This window comes from Lipophrys pholis (genome assembly GCF_963383615.2).
Source record: "Lipophrys pholis genome assembly, chromosome: 19".
NCBI lineage: Eukaryota > Metazoa > Chordata > Actinopteri > Blenniiformes > Blenniidae > Lipophrys > Lipophrys pholis.
In genome coordinates, this window is record NC_137647.1 from 23245368 (window position 1) to 23267109 (window position 21742).

Sequence of the window (21742 nt, forward strand, 5' to 3'; positions counted from 1 at the left end):
AGAAGTTTGAGTTCCTCAGGAGAAGAGTTGGGAACCACTGATCTAGAATTCAGGGGATTCATTCAGGAGTACATCTCAGCAAGGTCACTGGTGTTTCCACATGTTGGCACTGAGACTCTATTTGACTTTAACTCTAACCACTGCCAGTGGGGGGCGCTCTAAACTTGTGAAAATTAAACTGAGATCCATGACGGGCCAAAACAAACTGAATCACCTCCCTGATGGATAATGAGACTGATGTTCTCAGAAAATTTACTTTACCAGCTTCACCAAAGACTGTAAAGGTATAAAGTGTGTCAATTCAATTCAACTTTATTTATATAGCACCAAATACAACAGTTTATTGGGCTGCTGCATTGCTGCTATTATGATCTTTATATTTGATGCTGCTGTTTCTTGGTTTCGCTAAAATCTGGTTGAATACCTCTTTGTACAAGCTAAAAGTTAAGAGGGGTTACAAGCAGGGGGCCCCAGAGAAAAGAATAGCCTTGGGGCCCATGACTGCCTTCATCCTGCCCTGAGCATACAGATCCAGGTCTGGATTAAAGAAGACAAGTTTGGTTTAAACAACCTGGGTGTGATTATAAAATAGTTTGCTTGAACAGTAAAAAGTAAAGTTGAGTTGATAAAAAGAGGAAAATGTGCTGCCCCTTCAGTCTTTTGGAGTCAGTCTGATTTTATTGCCTCTTTTTTTTTTCTATTTTCTTCAATTTACTGTTTCATTGTTTTTTTTGTGAGCAGATTTTTGTTTCTGTAAATGTATCTGTTGTGCGTCTGTTACACGGACTTGTTTGGTGTTTCAAAAACATGTTTCAACAATGTGTGTGTCTGCAAATATTTCTGTGAATGTGGATAATCTGAAGAATTCTCTACAATTTGAACTATTTTGTTATTATGGGGAAGCATACTAAAGATGAGAATGCTTTTCATAATGCCCAACAGTGTGTAGTTGGTTAGACAAAATTCTGGTAATATGAATAAAATGTGAGCAATGTACAAGCAGCTTACACAAATAAATCCTAATTTGTCAAGACAACCTGACAGCAGACCTCCACTCTCAGGCTACTTCCGCCAGAGACATAATATACAGAGTCGCCTCACTGACTGGCGCTGCCTGTTGGAGCTGACGTGTCAGGTGGCCGCCATCTTGGATGGGGCAGCCCTGCGTTTACTTCTATTGAGGAAGGTGTGTTCAACTATAATAATCATAACTCCAAAAATGTTGACATATTAAAAATGAGCTTTCATGCTGAAATACTTTGAATTATGCTCTTTAACAAAAACAGATGGCAAATTAATAAATGTCTGAATAAATTTGGATTTATTTCGCTTCCTCATTCTCTCACACACACACCTCATATAACTCACTGAAATTCGTATCAAACTTTGAGTAAGTCATTTTTTACTCAGTTGTGTTGGAGTAAAACAAACTGCCGTAACGATGTAGATTTGTTTAGTTTTTGGCCAATTCTTTGAGTGTGTCGGCCCACAGTCCACCGCTGCTTTCAAACACACACGTACACAAACACCCAACTTGTGTCCGGACATGTCTGAATGTAAACAAATGTTCACAGGCTTTAGTATGACAAAGATTCCACAATAGCCTGGAATGAAACTGTTGAGGTTTGTGGTATTCAGTGATTAACATATATAGATACATATATGGAGGTGTGTGTGTGTACGTGTGGGTGTGTGTGTGTGTTGTAAAAGTATATTACAAGAGAGTACTGTGTTGCATTTGCATGTATGTATGTATGTATCGAACTTCTCTGTGAAGATGCTGATGTTTAACGTGTTCATCGATTTCTGATTCCTACAAAAGCAGATATCAAGAGGAAGTACTTTGCCGCCATCTAGCGGTCTAATGTTGCTCATTCACCTCATAATTCATCTTCACATTTATTGCCGGTCTCAAAACTATATAGTTTTATTTTTTTTTAGATGAAATCCAGCAGAAGAACACAAAATCACATTTTCTTTTATATGAAGAGAATATAAACTTTGCTTCAATGCAGGCCTGCGTTTGTCCACAGCTAGAAAACATAGTCAGAGTTCTTTTGTCTAAAGCCGAGGGTGTGTCTAAGTTATTATCCCTTTGTCATTCTCTTTTCATCTCGGATGACAACATTAAAAAGGCCATGTCAATAATTTTTCAGTTTTTATGGTAAAAGGAAACACATTATTTAAAGAGGTCTAATCTGGTTAAAGACTACACTGATGTTTAAGTGTTAGATTTTCAATCATTGATTAGATCCTTTAGAGTTAATTGTTTAAAAACATTATTTTCTTAACAATCATGTGGTTTTCACATGCCTGAGGCTATATTTGATCAATTTGGATGTCTGGATTTTTTTTTTTTTTATTGAGATGTGACTTTCAAACAACCAAAATGCAGTTTGCGTTGTCAAAATTTCAGTCAATATTGTAATTTTGGACAATTATATTCACACACAATTTTACTCTGTATAGATCCATTTTGTGGAATAACAGGATGATACTTATAAACAGAAAATCAGTTTTTAGACCTGTCAATAATGATGATTAATTATCAAAGGTAGTTATTACTTATGTTATTGAAAATTTTATCTGACCTGTATCAGATACCTCGGGAGCGCCACCTGTTTAACAGGAAATGATAGACATTTCAGTTATATTGTGGCGGCCACTAGGACCCAGGCCTCTCACCCAGCAGGACTGTGGGAAGGGGGCGTGGTTTAAGGTTCCCGGGCTTGCCAGTTCTGTACCTGTTCTTTGTTGGTTTTTGGCGGTTGTGGAATAAAGACGAGTTTCACCTTTAGCTCTGGAGTATTCCTTATCCTGCCACATTGGTGACCCCGGTTTGAACAAGTTTGAGGAAGCAGAAGACGGACGTCTCCTCAGCCTCAGCAGTTTTCACCGCGGCTTTGAGGCTTCCTGACTTTTGGCAGGACGACCCGGCTTTGTGGTTCGAGCATGTCGAAGCGCTGTTCTGACTGCGCGGAATCACCGAGGATAGGTCCAGGTATTACCTGATCGTCGACCGCCTTAGACCAGCAGTCCCCTCGTCGGGCCATGCAGCTGTTGCGCGTCTTGGGAATTATGCCGCTGTCAAGCGTCTCCTGCTCCGGAGGTACAGCCTGTCTGCCGCTGAGAGGGCGGACAGACTCCTCTCCCTGCCTGGTTTATGTGACGGCTCGGCTGTGGTCCTGATGGACAATATGCTGTCGCTGTTGGGCTCGGACGAAGGTGGATTCCTGTTCCCTCATGTTTTCCTGCTCCAACTCCCGCCGCCCGTGCGCGCGGCCTTGGCTAACGTCGATTGTTTGGCGGAGGGGGACTGCCGCGGTTTGGCCGAGGAGGCTGATCGGGTTCTGCTGGCTGTGAGGCGGTTCGCTGTGCAGGGTGTGACATCGGAGCCCCCCCGGCTGGCGACGGAAGACGCAGACCCGGCGGCGGTGGCTGGAGTGGCTGCCGGAGACGACGCGGGACCAGCCTGTGTTTCTTCCATCAGCGGTTCGAGGCGCCAGGAAACGCCAGGGCCAGCACTCAGCAGCAGCTGTGGGTGCTGGTGGGCGTCAGGGAAATGTTTCTTGGTGGACTCCAGCTGGCAGCTGAGCCTACGCTCTCCAGCCGGCACGGACATGTCGGCTAGGGACGGCGGACCTCCGTGAGCGCGGCCAGTGGTTCCTCCATCCCTTCTTTTGGCAGTAAGTCAGTATGTTTCCACGGATGCCAGTTTGAGTGGGACTTTGTGATCGCCTCCATTACTGTTTCTATTATCGGAGCTGATTTTCTCTTCACTAATGGTTTGCTAGTTGATGTTGCTAACCGCCGGTTGATCGATGCAGTGACGTTTGCTACTTTCCCGTGTGAGTCCGGGGGATCTGGGCCGTTAACCCGCGTTACCTTTTTAGCTTCAGAGGATGTGTTTCAGTGTTTGCTGGCGGAATATTCATCTCTGACCAAGCCTGTCTTTTCCACCGTGGTGACTAGGCATGGCGTTGAGCATTTCATCGCTACTGCAGGGCCGCCGGTTTTTGCGCGCGCACGACACTTAGATGCAGAGAAGATGGCTATAGCTAAAGGGGAGTTTGCCACTATGGAGCGTTTGGACGTTGTGAGACATCCAACGGCCATGTGGGGATTTTTGCCGCCTCAACAATGTCACTGGGCATGACCGCTATCCAGTCCCACACATTCAGGATTTTTCCGTGCGTTTGACCGGCACATCCGTTTTTTCGAAGGTGGACCTGGTGCGCGGTTATCACCAGGTTCCCATGCATGCGGATGACGTGCCCAAGACTGCAGTGATTACCCCGTTTGGGCTTTTTGAATTCCTGCGCATGCCTTTCGGCCTTAAAGGGGACATATCATGCTAAATCCACTTTTTTAGCCCTTAAATGCATGTTGTTGTATATTTAGAGTGTTTAGAAGTACAGAAAAGTTCAAAGTAGTCTCTTCAGGTGCTCCGTTGATATCTTTATATTCTGTTTTGGTCATATTTTGCGATCCGTTTCGATTTTTCTATTCTCTATTACGTTTTTTGAACAATGACGTCACAGTATTCTCAGCGGAACTGCCAAATTAGGACATCGACATTTCGAGCAATCTGCCATTTTTGTTTCTCGCTGCGATTTTGTAGTCCAACCGAAGTTACGAGAGGATAAGTCGAAATGTTCGGTTGTTGGATGTAGTAACCCACAAGCTTCGTTACACCGTCTCCCAGCATCAGAACCTTTTCCAAGTGCCTGGTTGAGTTTTATTTTTCACAGAAATGTACCCACATCTGTGGGTAAGGTCATTTTTGTGTGCGCGAAGCACTTTAAGGACGACTGCTTCAGCAACCTCCGCCAGTATAAAGAAGGATTTGCCGAAAGACTTGGTCTGATTGAGCGGTCAGTTCCTTCTATCTATGGAGACGACGAACAGAGCACTTCGGTAAGCTGTATATAACGCTAAAAAGTGTGATGATAAGACGTCCCTGTCATTGTTTTGTTAGCATTAGCAGTTGCACCGTCTTCATATGTTAGCGCTGTGTGCTCGTTTTAGATTATAATGTAACTTCTGTGTTAAATAGTCGTTGTAATACAGGCAGTATTGTAGTAGTGGGCATGGATGGAGAAGTTAGTGTAAATATAGTAACACACCATTGCGTTACATCCATATGAAGACGTTGTTCTGAAGGTGCATCATGGTCATTTTCATCTCGCTCCGCCGGGTCCGACTCTGGCTCCAACATGTATGGCTGGATGGACAAATCTTCCGTTGTTGACATTTTGTAAATAATGTGTGAATATAAAGTTTCTGCGCCGCTAGATAATTGTATCTGTTCTATCAAACTACAAAGATGGCCGAACAGGGTGACGTTGAACCGAGTATCACCTCTGCAACCTGGAGAGGAGGCGGGGTATGAAGAGACCGCCCCAAAACGAGTTGCTCTCAGAAGCGCATCAGAAAAGGGGTAGAAAAGGGGCCTGTGGAGCTCTAATAATGAGGAATTCAGACCCAAGCATTGCAGTTCCGCTTTATATAGACCACAACTGTATGATTTATATGTAAAAAGGAAGGATTTAAAAGCATGATATGTCTCCTTTAAAGGGGCAGCACAGACTTTTCAGAGGTTAATGGACTCGGTGCTGCGCGACCTAACTTTCGTGTTCGTTTATCTGGACGACATCTTGGTGGCCTGACGAGCACCTGTCACACCCCAAACAAGTTTTTCAGCGCCTTGAGGAACATGGCCTCATTGTCAACCCGGCTAAGTGTCAGTTTGGTCTGCTGGTTATTGACTTTTTGGGTCACCGTATTTCATCTCAGGCTGCTTTTCCACTGCCTTATAAAGTGCAGGCGGTGGCGGATTTTTCCCGTCCGGCCTCGGTTAAGGCCCTGCAGGAGTTTTTGGGCATGATTAACTTCTACAACCGTTTCCTCCCTCGTGCCACACACCTTCTGCAGCCACTTTACGGGGCTCTGCAACTGAAGAAGGGCTCTGACCCGGTTGACTGGACACCCGATCATGTCCAGGCCTTTGAAGGTGCTAAGTCCACCCCTGCTGAGGCAGCCCTTCTGGCCCATCCGGCACCCTCAGCACCCATCGCTTTAATGACTGACGCATCTGACATAGCAGTGGGGGCTGTGGTGGAACAGCAGGTGGCTGGAGTTTGGCAGCCCCTTGCATTTTTCAGCCACAAGTTGCGAGAGAGTGAACGCAAGTATCTAGGTCCCCCTTGTAAACGAGATGTTGCAACGAGATGTTGCATCTCAAGGGGCTTTCCTTACAATAAATTCAAAATTCAAAATTCTAATTCAAGTCTAGCATTTTGTTGGCGTTGTACCTTGCAAACCGTCATTTCCGTTTCCTTCTGGAGGGCCGCTCGTTCACAGCTTATGTGGATCATAAACCGCTGGCTTTTGCCATGTCCAAGGTGACGGAGCCGTGGTCTGCTCGCCAGCAGCGCCACTTAGCGTCCATCTCTGAGTTCACGACTGACATGCGGCACGTGGCTGGTAAAGTAAACTGTGTCCCTGATTGTCTGTCTCGCGTGCTTGTGTGTCCTGTGCATCTGGGGGTGGACTTTTCTGCCATGGCTGCTGACCAGCCCGAAGACTCGTACATCCTGGCTCTCAGGTCTACGGGTATGGGCCTCATGCTGGAGAACACAGTTTTAAGAACACGTCGTGTTTTTGACTCGATTCATTCCCTCTCGCACCCGGGTGTGTGGGCGTTGGTGAAGCTGGTCAGGGCCAAGTTCGTCTGGCCTGGCCTTTGCCGGGATGTCAAAGAGTGGGCAGCTGCGTGTGTGGCCTGTCAACGTGCTAAGGTCCACCAGCACACAAAGTCGCCCCTTGAACCGTTCCCCATTCCGGCCAGACGCAGGGTTATACCCACCTGCTCACAATGGTGGATTGAACCACCAGGTGGCCAGAGGCGGTCCCTCTGTCCTCCACGACGTCTGCAGATGTGGCGCAGTCAGTGTCTGCAGGACCCCCTGTGGTGAGATATTCAGGCACATTCCTAAATCAGACTCCACATGTCATGACCTGATATCATGACAACTGAAGATTGTCTTTCCTTAGAAATTAACCAACTTTTCTGTGGTCTTGTGAGATCCAAACAAATGTTTTTTTCAAAATTGTAAAATAAAGGACAAAAAGAATTGGCATAGTGCCAGCACCAAGTAGATAGAAAACATAACAGTAAAATAGTAGAAGGTGAGTGAAGCCTTGGGAGGGAGGGAGCGGACTCAACAAGTCCAGATGCACATGATCGAACCTCTTCTCAGGAATAAGGAACGGCTCTAGGGGGGCCTTGATTTGGCAGTGTACCTTGGACCGCTGACAAGCCATACAGGAAACTTCCCAGCTCCTGATGTCCTTCCTGATGCCCCGCCTGACGAACTTTGCCCCCACCAGCTTCACCGATGCTCTTGCACCTGGATGCGATGGGGATGTGCCCTGTAGACACGTGACAGAGGATTGTGTTACCATTGTCCTAGAATACCACATCCTGCAGCCGTAAACCTGTGGCAGCCGTCCTGAAGGCTGGAATGTCAGAGTCAGTCTGCTGGTCACAGGCCATGGCAGCATGGTCCACCACAAGGGGCACAGAGTTCACGTATGTCCGGGAGAAGCAGTTGGCCACAGCATTATTTTTCCTGGCAACATGTTGAATGTCTGTGGTGAACTCTGAAATGGCAAAAAGGTGGCACTGCTGCCCCCCATACCATGGTTCTGAGGTCTTGGACATGATGAAGGTGAGGGTCTTATGGTCCACAAAAGCAGTAAACTGGCAGCCTCTAAAATGATGTATGGTGGGTTAGGGTTAGGGTTAGGGTTAAATGATTAGGACGGGTGCGCAAGCATGGTGGTGTTGGCGAGCACAACCTTGACCTTTTCGAAAGCCAGGATCCTTTCTGGGGACCAGTCCACATCCTGCTTGTCCTTTCAGCCCCTCAGAGCTTCATACAGGGGGCGCATCAGATGAAGCGTTTGTAAAAGTTCACCATGTCCAGGAATTCCTTCAATGACTTGATGGTTTGTGGGCGCAGAAAAGCAGTGATCATTAAGTCTTTCAAAGAGCTGACACAGGGGTAACAGGTGGTCCTCAGGTGAGGCGCTGACCACCAGAATGTCATCCAGATATACTAACAGAAAAGACAAGCCCCTTAACACAGAGTCCATCAAGCGCTGAATGTTTGTGCAGCAACTTTCAGACCAAACGGCATCTGCAGAAACTCAAAATGGTGTTATCACAACTTCCATACTAACAAAAACTAAAAACTAATCTCTTGATAAAAGGAGCATTTCAGTCTGAAAGAAAACAAAGAAGATTTACTGCACATTTTGACTTTCTGTGTTTTTATTGTTTCCAATCAGAAACAAACAACGAGAGACAAGATAGTTATTTACCAGAAAGGAAAAGAAAGCAGTGAGAACTCTTTACACACAGTCCTGACAACACCTTTCAACACGCTTTACACACAGAGAACACCTCCAGCTTGGCTGAGCGCACATTGAGAGTTTCTCTCTTTCTGTTGCATCAACAGTCCGACCCTGGAAATGTGAGCTGAGTGATGTGGCCTCGGTCTTCTTCCACACAGGAGCTGCTTCAGGGAGCGACAGCAGGAAGAGAAGCCACAGGAAGCAACGGCAACAAGATATACAACATACAAGCATTTTATTGTGAAGGAGGAGGACGAGGAAACGCAGAAGCAGGAGGAGGAGGTTCAGTCCACACAGTGGTGGTCCTGCGTCACATCCAGAGGAACCCTGGTTCGATGCTGGACTCTCACAGCTCTTCACACTGCACCACTGACACTCAGCAGATCTTCTGGTGGTTCCTCTGTCACTCACTGCTGGATGAAGCTCTGCTCTCCTCAGTGGATCTTCAGGACACACAGCGTCCTCTCTGCTCTCCACAGTGGATCTTCAGGACACACAGCGTCCTCTCTGCTCTCCTCAGTGGATCTTCAGGACACACAGCGTCCTCTCTGCTCTACATCCATCTGCAGAGATGAGAGAGATGAGAGGTGATGAGGAGAGTCTCTGTGGAGCAGCCAGGACTTCAGTCCTGTCCACAGCAGCAGCTCAGAGCTCATGAAGGACCACCACCGTCAGACCAACACAACAAGCCTGAGGCTCCTCTGATTGGCTGACAAACTGAGCTCCATATTCTGTCTTACACAAGTCAAGCAGTGGTTCAGTGAAAATAGTCTACAACTAAACTCTGCCAAAACTGAGACACTTGTTATGGCCCCAGATAGTGGTACCGCCTCTATCAAACAGAACCTGGGTGAACCGAGCCTTTCAGCCAAAACAAAGCTGAGGAATTTAGGGCTGATCTTTGAGCAGTCCATGTCCCTGGATCATCACTGGAGACAGCTGGTAAAGAACTGCTTCTTTCAGTTACCCAACATCACCAAGCTCAGGTCCATGATGTCCAGAGAAGAGCTCCAAATGATTATCCACGCATTCGTGTCCTCACGCCTGGACGACTGCAACAGCCTCTTCACATGCCTTAACAAAGAAGAGCTGCTCGTTACAGTTAGTCCAGAACTCAGCCGCCAGACTTTAGACCAGCACCACCAGGAGGAACCATCTTCCCCTGTGTTAAGATCTCTTCACTGGCTCCCTGCTGAGTCTCATGTTCAATATAAAATCTTGGTGCTAACGCTCCGAGCCCTACATGGTCCAGCTCCTCCTTACACTGCTGACCTTATAAAGCCCTACATGGTCCAGCTCCTCCTTACATTGCTGACCTCATAAAGCCCTACATGGTCCAGCTCCTCCTTACATTGCTGACCTCATAAAGCCCTACAGCTCCACTCGGAGCTTGAGATCGTCTGGGCAGAACCTGTTAAAGGTTCCACGTACCTGCTTTAAAACTCGGGGAGGCCGATCATTCAACGCTGCTGCGCCCCGACTTTGGAATGAACTCCTACTGGACCTGCGCTCCCTGGACTCAGCGGACATCTTTAAAAAGTGCCTAAAAACACATTTGTTTTCCAAATCATTCTAGTCTAATCGACCCACGCTGCCACTGACTCTCGGCATTTGTTGTGTTTTTAAGATGTTTTTTTCTCTTATCTGTTTTTATCTGTTTTTACTGTGAAGCACTTTGTGACTCCATGTCTGTGAAAAGCACTATAGAAATAAAATGTACTTACTACTTACTACTTACTTACTTACTTACTGTGTCCTCTGCTGTCCAACCCTGAAGCTGCTCAGCGTTCTCCTCTCACAACCTCACAGAGCAGTCCAACTCTGGATCTTTGTTCTCACACTAACTGTGTTTAGTAGAAACCTGCTGGAAGCAGCATGGACTCACTCCAACATCTACTGACCTGAGAGTCTGCAGGCTGCAGTCTGGACTCTGCTGAAGACCAACAAGCTGCTGCACATCTGAATCCTGCAGGTTGTTGTAACACAGGTTGAGCATCTTCAGGAGGGAGGGGTTGGACTTCAGAGCTGAGACCAGAGAAGAACAGCTGATCTTTGACAAACTGCAGTCCTTCAACCTGAATAAAGAGAGAAAGCAGCAGAATGAATGAGGAGAACCAATCAGATGTGTTGATGGAGAAATGAGCAGCTCCACATTACTGAGTCCTGATCAAGGAGCTGTTCTGTTGTTGTGGCTCTTCATCACACTCATCATCCACATGTCAGCTCAACATTCCCACTCCTCCTCATGTCCACACACATCAGTAACAAGCTGCTGAGCTCAGTCCATCTCTCACTGCAGGATCAGAGTCTCACATCACAAACATTTCTCCATCTACAGTTGTAAACATCCTTGATATCATAGCGCCAGTCAAAGCTAAAGTAGTGTATGATGGGAGAAAAGCTCCATGGAGGAATAATAGACTGGTTAAGGCCCAAAATAGAGAGTGCAGACAGGCAGAGCGCAGGTGGAGAATATCTAAGCTCCACGTTCATTATGTGATCTACAAAGAAACGCTTCGCATGTAGAACCATGAATTAAAAAGGGCCAGACAATCTTTCTCCTCTGAGATCATCACCAAACACAGTAATAACGCTCGTACTTTGTTTAGTGTGGTGACAGACTGACCAATCCCTCACCATCAGGACCTCCTGAACTGTTATATGATGCATCTTGTAATGATTTTCATCCTATTTCACCAAAGATCAGATCAGACTGAGAGTCAGTCAGTGGAGCTCAGGCATTACGACTCGAACCCATGAACCTCCACACAAAGATGTTCTGTCTAATCTGGCAGATGTTCTCCTGTTAGACTGAGCAGCACTAACCCACATTGTTTAACACCTCAAACCCACAGCATGCAGCCTCCACCCTCTGCAAACAAAGTTTTTTAAAGATGTTTTTAACTGTCCAGCTCCAGAGGTACTACAGGGAGTACACAGCTCTCTTCAGATGGGCGTTTTTCCAAAAAGTAAAGACAGCCGTTATCAAGCCTCTTTTAAAAAAGAGTAATCTGGATGCTTCAGTAAATATTAACTACAGGAGCATATCAAACCTTTCTTAAGTAAGATTATTGAAAAGGTCATTTTTACACAACTTAATGCTTTTATGGCACAAAACACTGAGCTGAATGTTTTCCAGTCTGGATTGAGGTCAAAGCACTGAAACACTCTTATTAAAGTGCTGAATGACGTCTACACGAGCAGTGGCGCTTCCACAGTCTCAGTTTTAGTGTTACTGGATCTTAGTGCTGCTTTGGACACAGTTGACCACAACATACTGCAGGACCCACTGGAACAGTGGTTGGAACTTCTTCCACTGCTCTAAGTTGGTTTAAATCCTACTTACAAGATCGCGACTATTCTGTGTCAATAGCTGATTATGATTCTGAGCAAATTAAAATCACTTGTGGGGTTCCTCAAGGCTCCATCCTTGGGCCCCTTTTATTTAACATCTACATGCTCCCACTGGCTCAAACAATTTTATTTGCTTTATTAAATTTATCTTAATAAGTGTCCTACCTTATTTATTCTATATATATATTGCTTATGTCTTTGTAAAGCTTTTCTGTATTTCTTTAATTTCTTTGTAAAGCACTGTGAATTGCCTTGTGTTTGAATGGTGCTCTATAGATATGCCTTGCCTTCTACAACAGTAACAGACAGTCAACTGACCTCAGAGTCTCCAGACTACAGAGTGGACTCTCCAGAAAACCACACAGCTGCTCAACTCCTGAATCCTGCAGCTGGTTCTCACTCAGATCCAGATGTTTCAGATGTTTCAGGAGGGAGGGGTTGGACTTCAGAGCTGAGACCAGAGAAGAACAGCTGATCTCTGACAAACTGCAGCTTTCCAACCTGAATAAAGAGAGAAAGAAGTGAGATTATTGTCACACACACACACACACACACACACACACACACACACACACACACACACACACACACACACACACACACACACACACACACACACACACACACACACACACACACACACACACACACACACACACACACACACACACACACACACACACACACACACACAGTCTCAGTTTCTCATGGAGAACCTCAGTGTGGATCATCTCATATCAGCCTGATGTCTGACCTTTAGTGTCAACACAACTTTCACTGTTCACAAAGACAAACATGGAGTCTGACCTCAGAGTCTCCAGACTACAGAGTGGACTCTCCAGAAAACCACACAGCTGCTCAACTCCAGAATCCAGCTGCTGGTTGTGACTCAGGTCCAGATGTTTCAGATGTTTCAGGAGGGAGGGGTTGGACTTCAGAGCTGAGGCCACAGAAGAACAGCTGATCTCTGACAACCTGCAGCTCTTCAACCTGTTTAAAGAGAGAAAGAAGTGAGATTAGAGGACAAAGTTTGATGTTGAAGTCATTGAGAATGAAGAAAGTTCAGACTGGAAGAGTTTAGAAATGTAAAGTCCAAACAGCTGAAGCCACCAGGAGGAGAAGAGTCTCATCAACATGCTGATCACTAACATGCTGCAGAGCTCAGTCCATCTCTGTCCTCCAACATCTGGATCCTCCTAAACTCCTCTCAGTGGTTTGACTTCAACACATTCTAACTTCAGACAGTGAACTGACCTCAGAGTCTCCAGCTTGCAGTTTGGACTCTCCAGTCCAGCACACAGAACCTTCACTGATGAATCCTTCAGCTCGTTGATACTCAGGTCCAGATGTTTGAGATGGGAGGGGTCAGACTTCAGAGCTGAGGAGATCACTTCACAGTGAGAATCAGAGAGTCTATAGCCAGAAAGTCTGTAATGAGACACAGAGAGGACAGGACGTTGTTATGAGGACTTTGTTGGACCTCAGAGCTTCAGATCATCTTCTCTGGACTTGAAGCCAAAGATCACCAGAGGGGAGATTCCCAAATTGAACCATCAATGGGATTATGGGAGGAAACTGGAGTACCCAGAGGACGGACACACAAACACATATGCACAAACACGTATGCACACACACACACACACACACACACACACACACACACACACACACACACACACACACACACACACACACACACACACACACACACACACACACTCTTCAGTTCAGACTAATGTTGAATATGGAGTTCCACAGGGTTCTGTCTGAGGACCTATACTTTTCACAATATACATGCAAAATGCTGCAGCGAGAGTCCTGATAAGAACCAGCAGGAGAGATTACATCACTCTAATATGGACTTCTCTTCATTGGCTTCAAGTTAATTCTACAATAGAATTTTAAATCCTTCTTTAAAGCTCTTAACAACCAGGCTCCCTCATACTTTAAACAGCCGTTTGTTTCACATTACTCAGAAGAACACTTGGTTCTCAGAGTTGGTTCATTATTTTTGTCTGGACATTTGTCAGTGAAGAAGAGGATTCTTCTTCTTCTTGGACCACTGGAGACAGCCAATAGCTCAGTTTTACTCAGTGCAGATTAATGTGAATATATCTCTGGTTAAAAGCAGTAGGTGACATGGTTTTATAAATTCTTTTGTTTCTTACCATATTTTGACTTTATATATTTTACACCATGAAGAAGACTTCACTGAATTGATCTTTGTTCACTTCGTACTTTAATCTAAATCATCATCTTTGGTCTTTTTCTGGATTTTTCTCATCATCAGATCTCATGAGGAAAAATAAACCGTCACTGATCAGATCTTAATCATATATCTGATCAGTACATCCAAAGTCTGACACACAGTGCTGAGCCACATGTTTCTACATGACAGATCATAGAGGAACATCTGGTGACATTGTATCCGTGGTTCTCTGAGTGAGAGACTATTTCATATGTTTGGGGAATGACCCACCTGCTCGTCAGGGTACATGGATATTTCTTTAAGACACTCCGGCTTGCCGGGTCACGCCCCACAGGTTACCCATAAAGCACCTGTGTGGGTGTGAATTCAGCGATAGTTTTGATAGACACATGTCTCCGAGTGGCACAAAGGGCTGGAGAGATAGTCTCTCCCTCAGAGAACCACGGTTACAATGTAACCATATGTTTCTATCGTCTCGAGACTATCTCTCCACCCAGTTACATATTTCATATGTATGGGGTAACTAATACACTCCGTGAGGAGACGGTGCTGTTCATAACCCAATACACCGAAATGTAACAGACAAACTATTTACAAATGTATACTATTTACATGCCAGTCAGATGAGGCCCTGCAAGGGCCAAGCCTGAAAGGTGGAGGGACTGCTTAGGTCGGACCGCAAGACGCCAGAAAGACAAAGGAGACTCAGGTCGATGAGTAAGTCACAAAGGAGTCCCTACACATTGGCAGAGGCCTGGTCTTTGTCCAGTCATATAGCAATGAGCCATGCCCAGCACTCGCTCCGCAAAGGATACGGCCCATGAGGTAGTGATGCCACGGGTTGAGTGTGCCTGAACCCCGGATGGGACAGGCATCCCTGAGCGCACATATGCCTGCTGGACTGCTTCCACAACTCAGTGGGACAGTCTAGATCTTGACAGGGGCCTGCACAATTTGCTGGTGTCAAAGGAGACGAAAAGCTGATCGGTCTTCCTATAAGACTGTGTGCACTGGATGGACTCTGCCAGAACCTTACCTGGGCATAGCATAGACAGGTTACGGTCTTCCTGGTCCCCCTCAAAGTTGGTAAGGGAGCGCAGCTCAATGGACTGGGACAGGTGGAATTCGGATAACACCTTAGGCAGAAAGCTGGGTTGGGACAGAGAATTACACCCGACCCCCTCGGCAAGAACCTGCAGCAGTCATGTGAACTGAAAGTGCATGGAGTTCACTTACTCTCCTAGCAGAGGTTATCACCAACATAAATGCAGTCATTAAGGAAAACCATTTCAACCCTGCCACCAGAGGTGGATTGTCATTCCTGAGAGAGAAGAAGAGTCGGCAATGTGTCGACTCCCTCAAAGCAAACAGGTCGACTAATGACCCGCTGAAGCAATGCAAAATCTCCTAACTACCTGAGGATGGAGCCGCCACTCCCCGGGATGTGGGCCCCCTCTTGTCATGATGTCTGCTGCTGTGTTTGACAGTCCTGGCACATGTACAGCTCTGAGTGAGCAAAAGAGTGGGTGAGCCCACTTCCACAGTTGGGCTTGCCATCTTGCAAAGGGCAGGGGAACCTCGGCCTCCCTGCCTGTTGATGTACGCTGCAGTCACGGTACTGTCTGTCCTGATGGTGACGTGGTAGCCTCTCAACCTTGGCTGGACCTGTCGAAGTGCGAGGAGGACAGCTCTCCTTTCCAGTACATTTATGTGCTGGGTTACCCAATGGCCAGTCCAGAGACCTTTGTCCCTACAGACTTCGTGCACAGTGCCCCAGCCTTTTAGAGACGCATCGGTGAAGACTAGCTGGCGATAGAGCACGGCTCATAGAGTACTCCACCTTGCTATATTGGCCGAGTCCCTCCACTAGCAAAGGGCTGGTGAAGTCCCCGAGAAACCACCACTGGGGTCCGGTGGGACTTCTGTGGACAAACTTGTTCTCAACAGGCACCTTTGGACAGGTTGCATATGCAGGAGTGCAAGAGGGACTACTTGCACCATGGCGGCCATTAGACCCATCAACACAGGCCCCCACCAGGCACGTCAGCTGCACCACAGCAATACGCCAAGATCGGGAATCACAGCCACAGAGACTGGCTGGTTTTAGACAAGAAACAAGTCTAATTGGTAAGGAAACCGCAATCCAGGGAGGCTGCCCACAGACAGACGTCCAAACCACAACAGGTAAGCGAATAAATGCTGTAACCCACACACAGATTTTGTCTCTCTGAGTAGAACAGATTGACACACTGCACCCTGACTCAGTGGAGATCAAACAATCACTGAATTCACGCCCACACAGGTGCTTTATGGGTAATCTGTGGGGCGTGACCGGGCAAGCCGGAGTGTCTAAAAGAAATATCCTGGTACCCTGAAGAGCAGGGGGGGTCATTCCCCATACATATGAAATATGTACGTAACTGGGTGGAGAGATAGTCTCGAGATGATAGAGAAGATCTGCCCAGAGGAACTACAGGAACTACTTTCTACAAACATCACTGAGACATGTGATCATGATGACATGTGGACTCACCGAGCCGTCCTGCAGTTCCTCACAGCTGGGATCAGTCTCCTTCGTCCCTCCACTGATGTGTTGTACTTCTCCAGGTCCAACTCCTCCAGGACCTGGTCTGACATCTGCAGCATGTAGGCCAGAGCTGAGCAGTGGACCTCAGAGAGTTTCTTCTCTGATCTCTTCTCTGACTTCAGGAACTCTTGGATCTCCTGATGTACTGAGACGTCCTTCATCTCCATCAGACAGTGGAAGATGTTGATGCTTCTGTCAGGAGACATTTCATCACTCCTGATCTCCTTCAGGTTCTTGATGACTCTCTGGATGGTTTCTGAACTGCTCTCTGTCTGACCCAGCAGACCTTCTAAGAGTCTCTGGTTGGACTCCAGAGAGAGGCCATGAAGGAAGCGGACAAACAGGTCTAGGTGGCCGTTCTGACTTCTGAGGGATTTCTCCAGGACTTTCTTCAGGAAGTGGTCCAGAGATGGGAAACCATCAGGGTTTCTAAATAACTTAGACACTTTTTCAGAAAATGTCTCTGGTTTTAATTCCATGTGTTCCCAGTCCTCTCCAATGAAGGTCTCCAGTACGTCTGCCTTCCTGTTGTTGAAACAGTGGAACAAGTCGACTGCAGCCAGAAACTCCTGAACACTCAGATGGACGAAGCTGTAGACGGGTTTCTGGAGGCTCACAGACTCTCTCTTGAAGATCTGAGTACAGACTCCAGAGTACAGCGAGGCCTCAGTCACATCCAGACCACATTCCTCCAGGTCTTCTTGGTAGAACACGATGTTTCCTTTCTCCAGATGTACTAAGGCCAGCCTGCCCAGCTTCAGAAGAACCTCCCTGTCAGCCTGTGTCAGCTCCTGGGGACCCGTCTCATGTCCTTCATGGTACTTGAGCTTCTTCCTGTGTGTCTGAACCAGCACAAAGTGGGAGTACATGTCAGTCAGGGTCTGGGGCAGCTCTCCTCTCTGCTCTGTGGTCAACATGTGCTCCAGAACTGTGGCAGTGATCCAGCAGAAGACTGGGATTCCACACATGATGTTGAGGCTCCTGGATGTCTGGATGTGGGAGATGATTCTGCTGCTCAGCTCCTCATCACTCAGTCTCCTCCTGAAGTACTCCTCCTTCTGGGGCTCAGTGAAGCCTCGCACTTCTGTCAGTCTGTCCACACAGGATGGAGGGATCTGATTGGCTGCTGCGGGTCGGGAAGTGATCCAGACCTGAGCCGAGGGCAGCAGATTCCCCCGGATGAGGTTTGTGAGCAGCAGGCTGACTGAAGACTCGTGTGAGACATCGACCACCAGCTGGGAGCTGCTGAAGTCCAGAGAAAGTTTGCTTTCATCCAGGCCGTCAAAGATGAAGAGCAGCCTGCAGACAGCCAGCTCCTCTGCTGTCACCTTCTGTAAGGCTGGATGGAAAACATGGAGCAGCATGAGAAGACTGTAGGGCTGCTCTCTGATCAGGTTCAGCTCCCTGAAGGAGAGCACCACCAGCACACCGACGTCCTGGTTCTCCAGGCCCTCGGCCCAGTCCAGAGTGAACTTGTGCACCGAGAAGGTTTTTCCACTGCCGGCCACGCCGCTGGTCAGAACCACTCGGATGTGTCTGTGCTGCTCAGCTGAGGCTCTGAAGATGTCCTGACACCTGATGGCAGTGTCATGGAGGCTCTCCTTCCTGGAAGCTGTCTCCAGCTGCATCAGCTCCGGTTCCCTCTGAAGCTCCTCACTGTGTCCCTCTGTGATGTGGAGCTCAGTGTAGATCCTGTTGAGGAGGGTTCCTCCTCCTGGTTCATCACTTCCTTCACTCACACATTCACACCTGCTCCTCAGACTCTTCTTATGTTCCTCTAGAACCTTCTGCAGACCAGCACCTGCTCAAAGACAACAACAACAATCAGACTTCACACAAACAGCAAGCTTCCACATCTCTACAACACAACGAGTCCAGTGAAGACAGACGAGTCCCTCAGCAGACACATGTCCACTCTTACTTGGTGCAGCTCTGCTTCTGGATCTTTCTGCACACTGAGGACAGCAGGAGGCTCCTGATGAAGAACCCAGGTCCCAGTGTGAGCTGCTGCACTGTCTGCAGACCTGGTGTCCACAGCTCCACCAGACTGGATCCTTCAGGACGTCCTCACACAAAGCACAGCGGGACGGCTGCAGCTCCTCATCATCACTCCTCTTCTTCTCTCTGTGGCACCAAGCAACATTTACTGAGCAACACAACACACAGCGAAGACACAAAGATCCAGCTTCAACTCTCACACTGCTTCAAAATACTGGAGTGAATCTTAGAGTGAGCACAACATCTCTCACTCTGGTTTTGTGAGAGAAAGTAAGTAAAGTTTATTCAGAAAGTGCTTTTCACAGATTAAAAACAAAAAAATCACAAAGTGCTGCACATAAACTAGGAGCACTAACAAACAACATCAAGCCCATATGGTGGAGCAGTGGTTCGTGCTCTCAACTCACAGCAAGAAATATACCACCTGAGGCCTTATTATCAGGAGTTGCAGGTTCTCCCTGTGTGTGCCTCGGTTTCCTTCAGGCTCTCCGGTTTCCTCTCACAGTTCAAAAACATGCACCCTGAGCAAGACCCTCGGCCCCCACGAGCTCCTTTGAGCTTCGGTCTGTGTGGCTGGTACCAATGGGTCAATTTGGGAAAGGAATTTCCCCTCTGGAGAATAAGACTGAGCAATAAAATAAATAAATGAATAAATAAATAAACAAACATACGAAATGGCAGATATGTGGGCTGTTTTAGGCGAAGCTGTCGAAAGTCTAGCAGCAGAATTCTGCACGACCAGAAGTCTGCTGAGAATGGCCTTATTGAAGCGAGGGAAGACAGAATTGCAATAGTCAAGTCAGATCCAGCTTCAACTCTCACACTGATTCAAAACACTGGAAGTGGATCTTAGATCGAGCACAACATCTCTCACTCTGGTTTTGAGCAAATAAAAGGAAACAAAGAGTTTCTTACTTTGTGACTGAAGGTTGAGGTTCAGCACTGAAAGCTGGTGGAAGGAATTTGGATTCGTCACTCTTCAGAGACAACCTGCTGGATACTGAAGACTCTGTGGGTCTGAGCTTCTGATCTCTAGACACACACACACACACACACACACACACACACACACACACACACACACACACACACACACACACACACACACACACACACACACACACACACACACACACACACACACACACACACACACACACACACACAGGTTGTTGGTTTGTCTCACTGCACAACTTCAACGTTGACATTAGCAATGACTGGGTGACCATGAAGGAGGTGATTGGGAGGAAAGGCCGGTCCCATCTGAACCCAGCGAGTCTTTATTGGACTTCTGTGTTCGTCATAGACTGTCCATGACAAACACAATCCAGCACCGGTGTGTGTGGTAGGAAAGCTCCTTGGTCCCAGGTTGATGATCAACTTAGTTGTTATTCCACCTCACCTGGGACTGCATGTTCTGGACTCTCAGGTGAAGATAGACCCGGCAGAACCAAGCACATAGTGAGGGTATGCTGGGAAAGGCAAGCAGAGGACTCTGTGAAATGATTTCCACTTCCACTACCAGAGGAGGTTGGAGACATGGAGTCAGAGGGGACTCTGTTCAAGACCTCCACTGAGGAAGTGGCTCAGCAGTGGCCTGGAGCTTGTTGCCTGTCATGGCGGCAACTGAAGACCATGATGGTGGCCAGAGGTCTGGCAAGCTCACAAGCTGGAAAAGGAGAGCTTTAGAGCCTGGTTGACACTGAGCAGACAGGTATTGGTGAAAGGAATGCAGATGAAGCAACATCTGTGACATGAGAGGATTTCAATGAGGCCCTGGAAAAAGACTGTCAGAAGATCCAAATGAGGCTCTGGAGCATAATCCAGCAAACACTCTCCAGAGGGTTGGAGCCCCCTCCTCAGGTGGGGGAGTTTTTGTTCTGTTTTGGTTTAGTCGATTCTGTATGATGACTGCAGGATAATCTCACATCTCTTACCTCTGCACTGGTTCTAATCTGTCCTCTTCATCCACGTCACTCATGTTGAATCAGGCTGAGAGAATCAGGACAGACCTGTCCCGCGCGCACGCACGCACGCACACACGCACACACGCACACACACACACACGCGCACACAGATCATTTCGTTTGACTCCCACATAGAAAAAACCGTCTCACACTTTGACGTTATGATAAAAGTTGGACAAACACTCACCTGGTTCTTCTTCTCTGACACCATCGACTGTCAGTTGGAGTCTGAACTCACACGGTGACTCCACAGGTCTTGGTTTCCTGCTCCTCCTCCTTTATTCTTATCAGAAATCTCACCCTCACATTCCAGCAGACTAAAAAAAAAAAGATATTGGGCTTTTACTTAAGTGAAATATGCATTTTGTACAATACAAACTCATGTTTACAAAATGAATGTGAATAAATCCTGCAGGATTTAGTTGGAAGTGAACTGCTTAGCTTTTATTTGATTCAATAAAGTCAAAATAACAAGACATGATCAAGTTGTCATGCGCTTCCGGGGAAATGATGGCAGATAATACGAGAACACATCACAGGATCAGCAGGGACGGGAGGAGACAACCTGTCCATCCAGAACATTCCGGGTGGCATGCGGAAGAAAAGGTAAAATTCCTCTATCATCTGCATTTAAAATGCCTCAAAATGCAAATGAAGACTTCAAATAAGTACCATCAAGCATTACCTGAGCGCGATATTAGTGTATTTTGACCTAAGTTAATGTTTTCTTTGGTAAAAAATTTTTTTTAATTAAAAATGCCGGCCTTCCGCTATTTACTTGGCTGCTCCTCTAGCCCTTATGTCGTGTTCCGGTCAAATCTGACCGATTTAAAAGTTTTATCTCTGAAAAAAGTACTTAAATTGATCAGACTGACCTAAGAGTTCATGACTTTGTCCACAAAGAGGATTTTAACACACAAAATAAATAGTATTTATTTGCATAGAATTCTGTGTATTTTATTCAACTTTTGTACACTCTTGGTGTTCCCGGTCAAAAATGACCAGAAATGAATGGGGGAGACTCCAATTAGTGTAAAAAACTGATCTCAGGTACATCCTCATTTGTCTCACACACACACACACACACACACACACACACACACACACACACACACACACACACACACACACACACACACACACACACACACACACACACACACACACACACACACACACACACACACACACACCTTGGTTCCCAGG

General features: G+C 46.8%; 1 protein-coding gene across 4 annotated transcripts; it reads right to left on the reverse strand.

The window, feature by feature from the left end:
* Window positions 1-8312: 8312 nt before the first annotated feature.
* Window positions 8313-20785, reverse strand: LOC308124785 (NACHT, LRR and PYD domains-containing protein 12-like). Of its 4 annotated transcripts, XM_080488074.1 has the most exons (11): window positions 20724-20766; window positions 20507-20581; window positions 19485-19601; window positions 19241-19329; window positions 18493-18695; window positions 16518-18372; window positions 13030-13203; window positions 12583-12765; window positions 12094-12276; window positions 10323-10496; window positions 8313-8984 (listed from the first exon to the last, which is right to left on the reverse strand). In XM_080488074.1, the coding sequence occupies exons 6-11, from the start codon at window positions 18197-18199 to the stop codon at window positions 8975-8977; spliced, it is 2406 nt and encodes an 801-aa protein (XP_080344200.1). In that variant the 5' UTR covers window positions 18200-18372; window positions 18493-18695; window positions 19241-19329; window positions 19485-19601; window positions 20507-20581; window positions 20724-20766; the 3' UTR covers window positions 8313-8974. The 4 variants fall into 4 exon arrangements, with proteins under 4 accessions (XP_080344200.1, XP_080344197.1, XP_080344198.1 ...); XM_080488071.1 differs by lacking the exon at window positions 19241-19329; XM_080488072.1 differs by lacking the exon at window positions 19241-19329 and having other exon boundaries at window positions 20507-20785.
* Window positions 20786-21742: the final 957 nt, after the last annotated feature.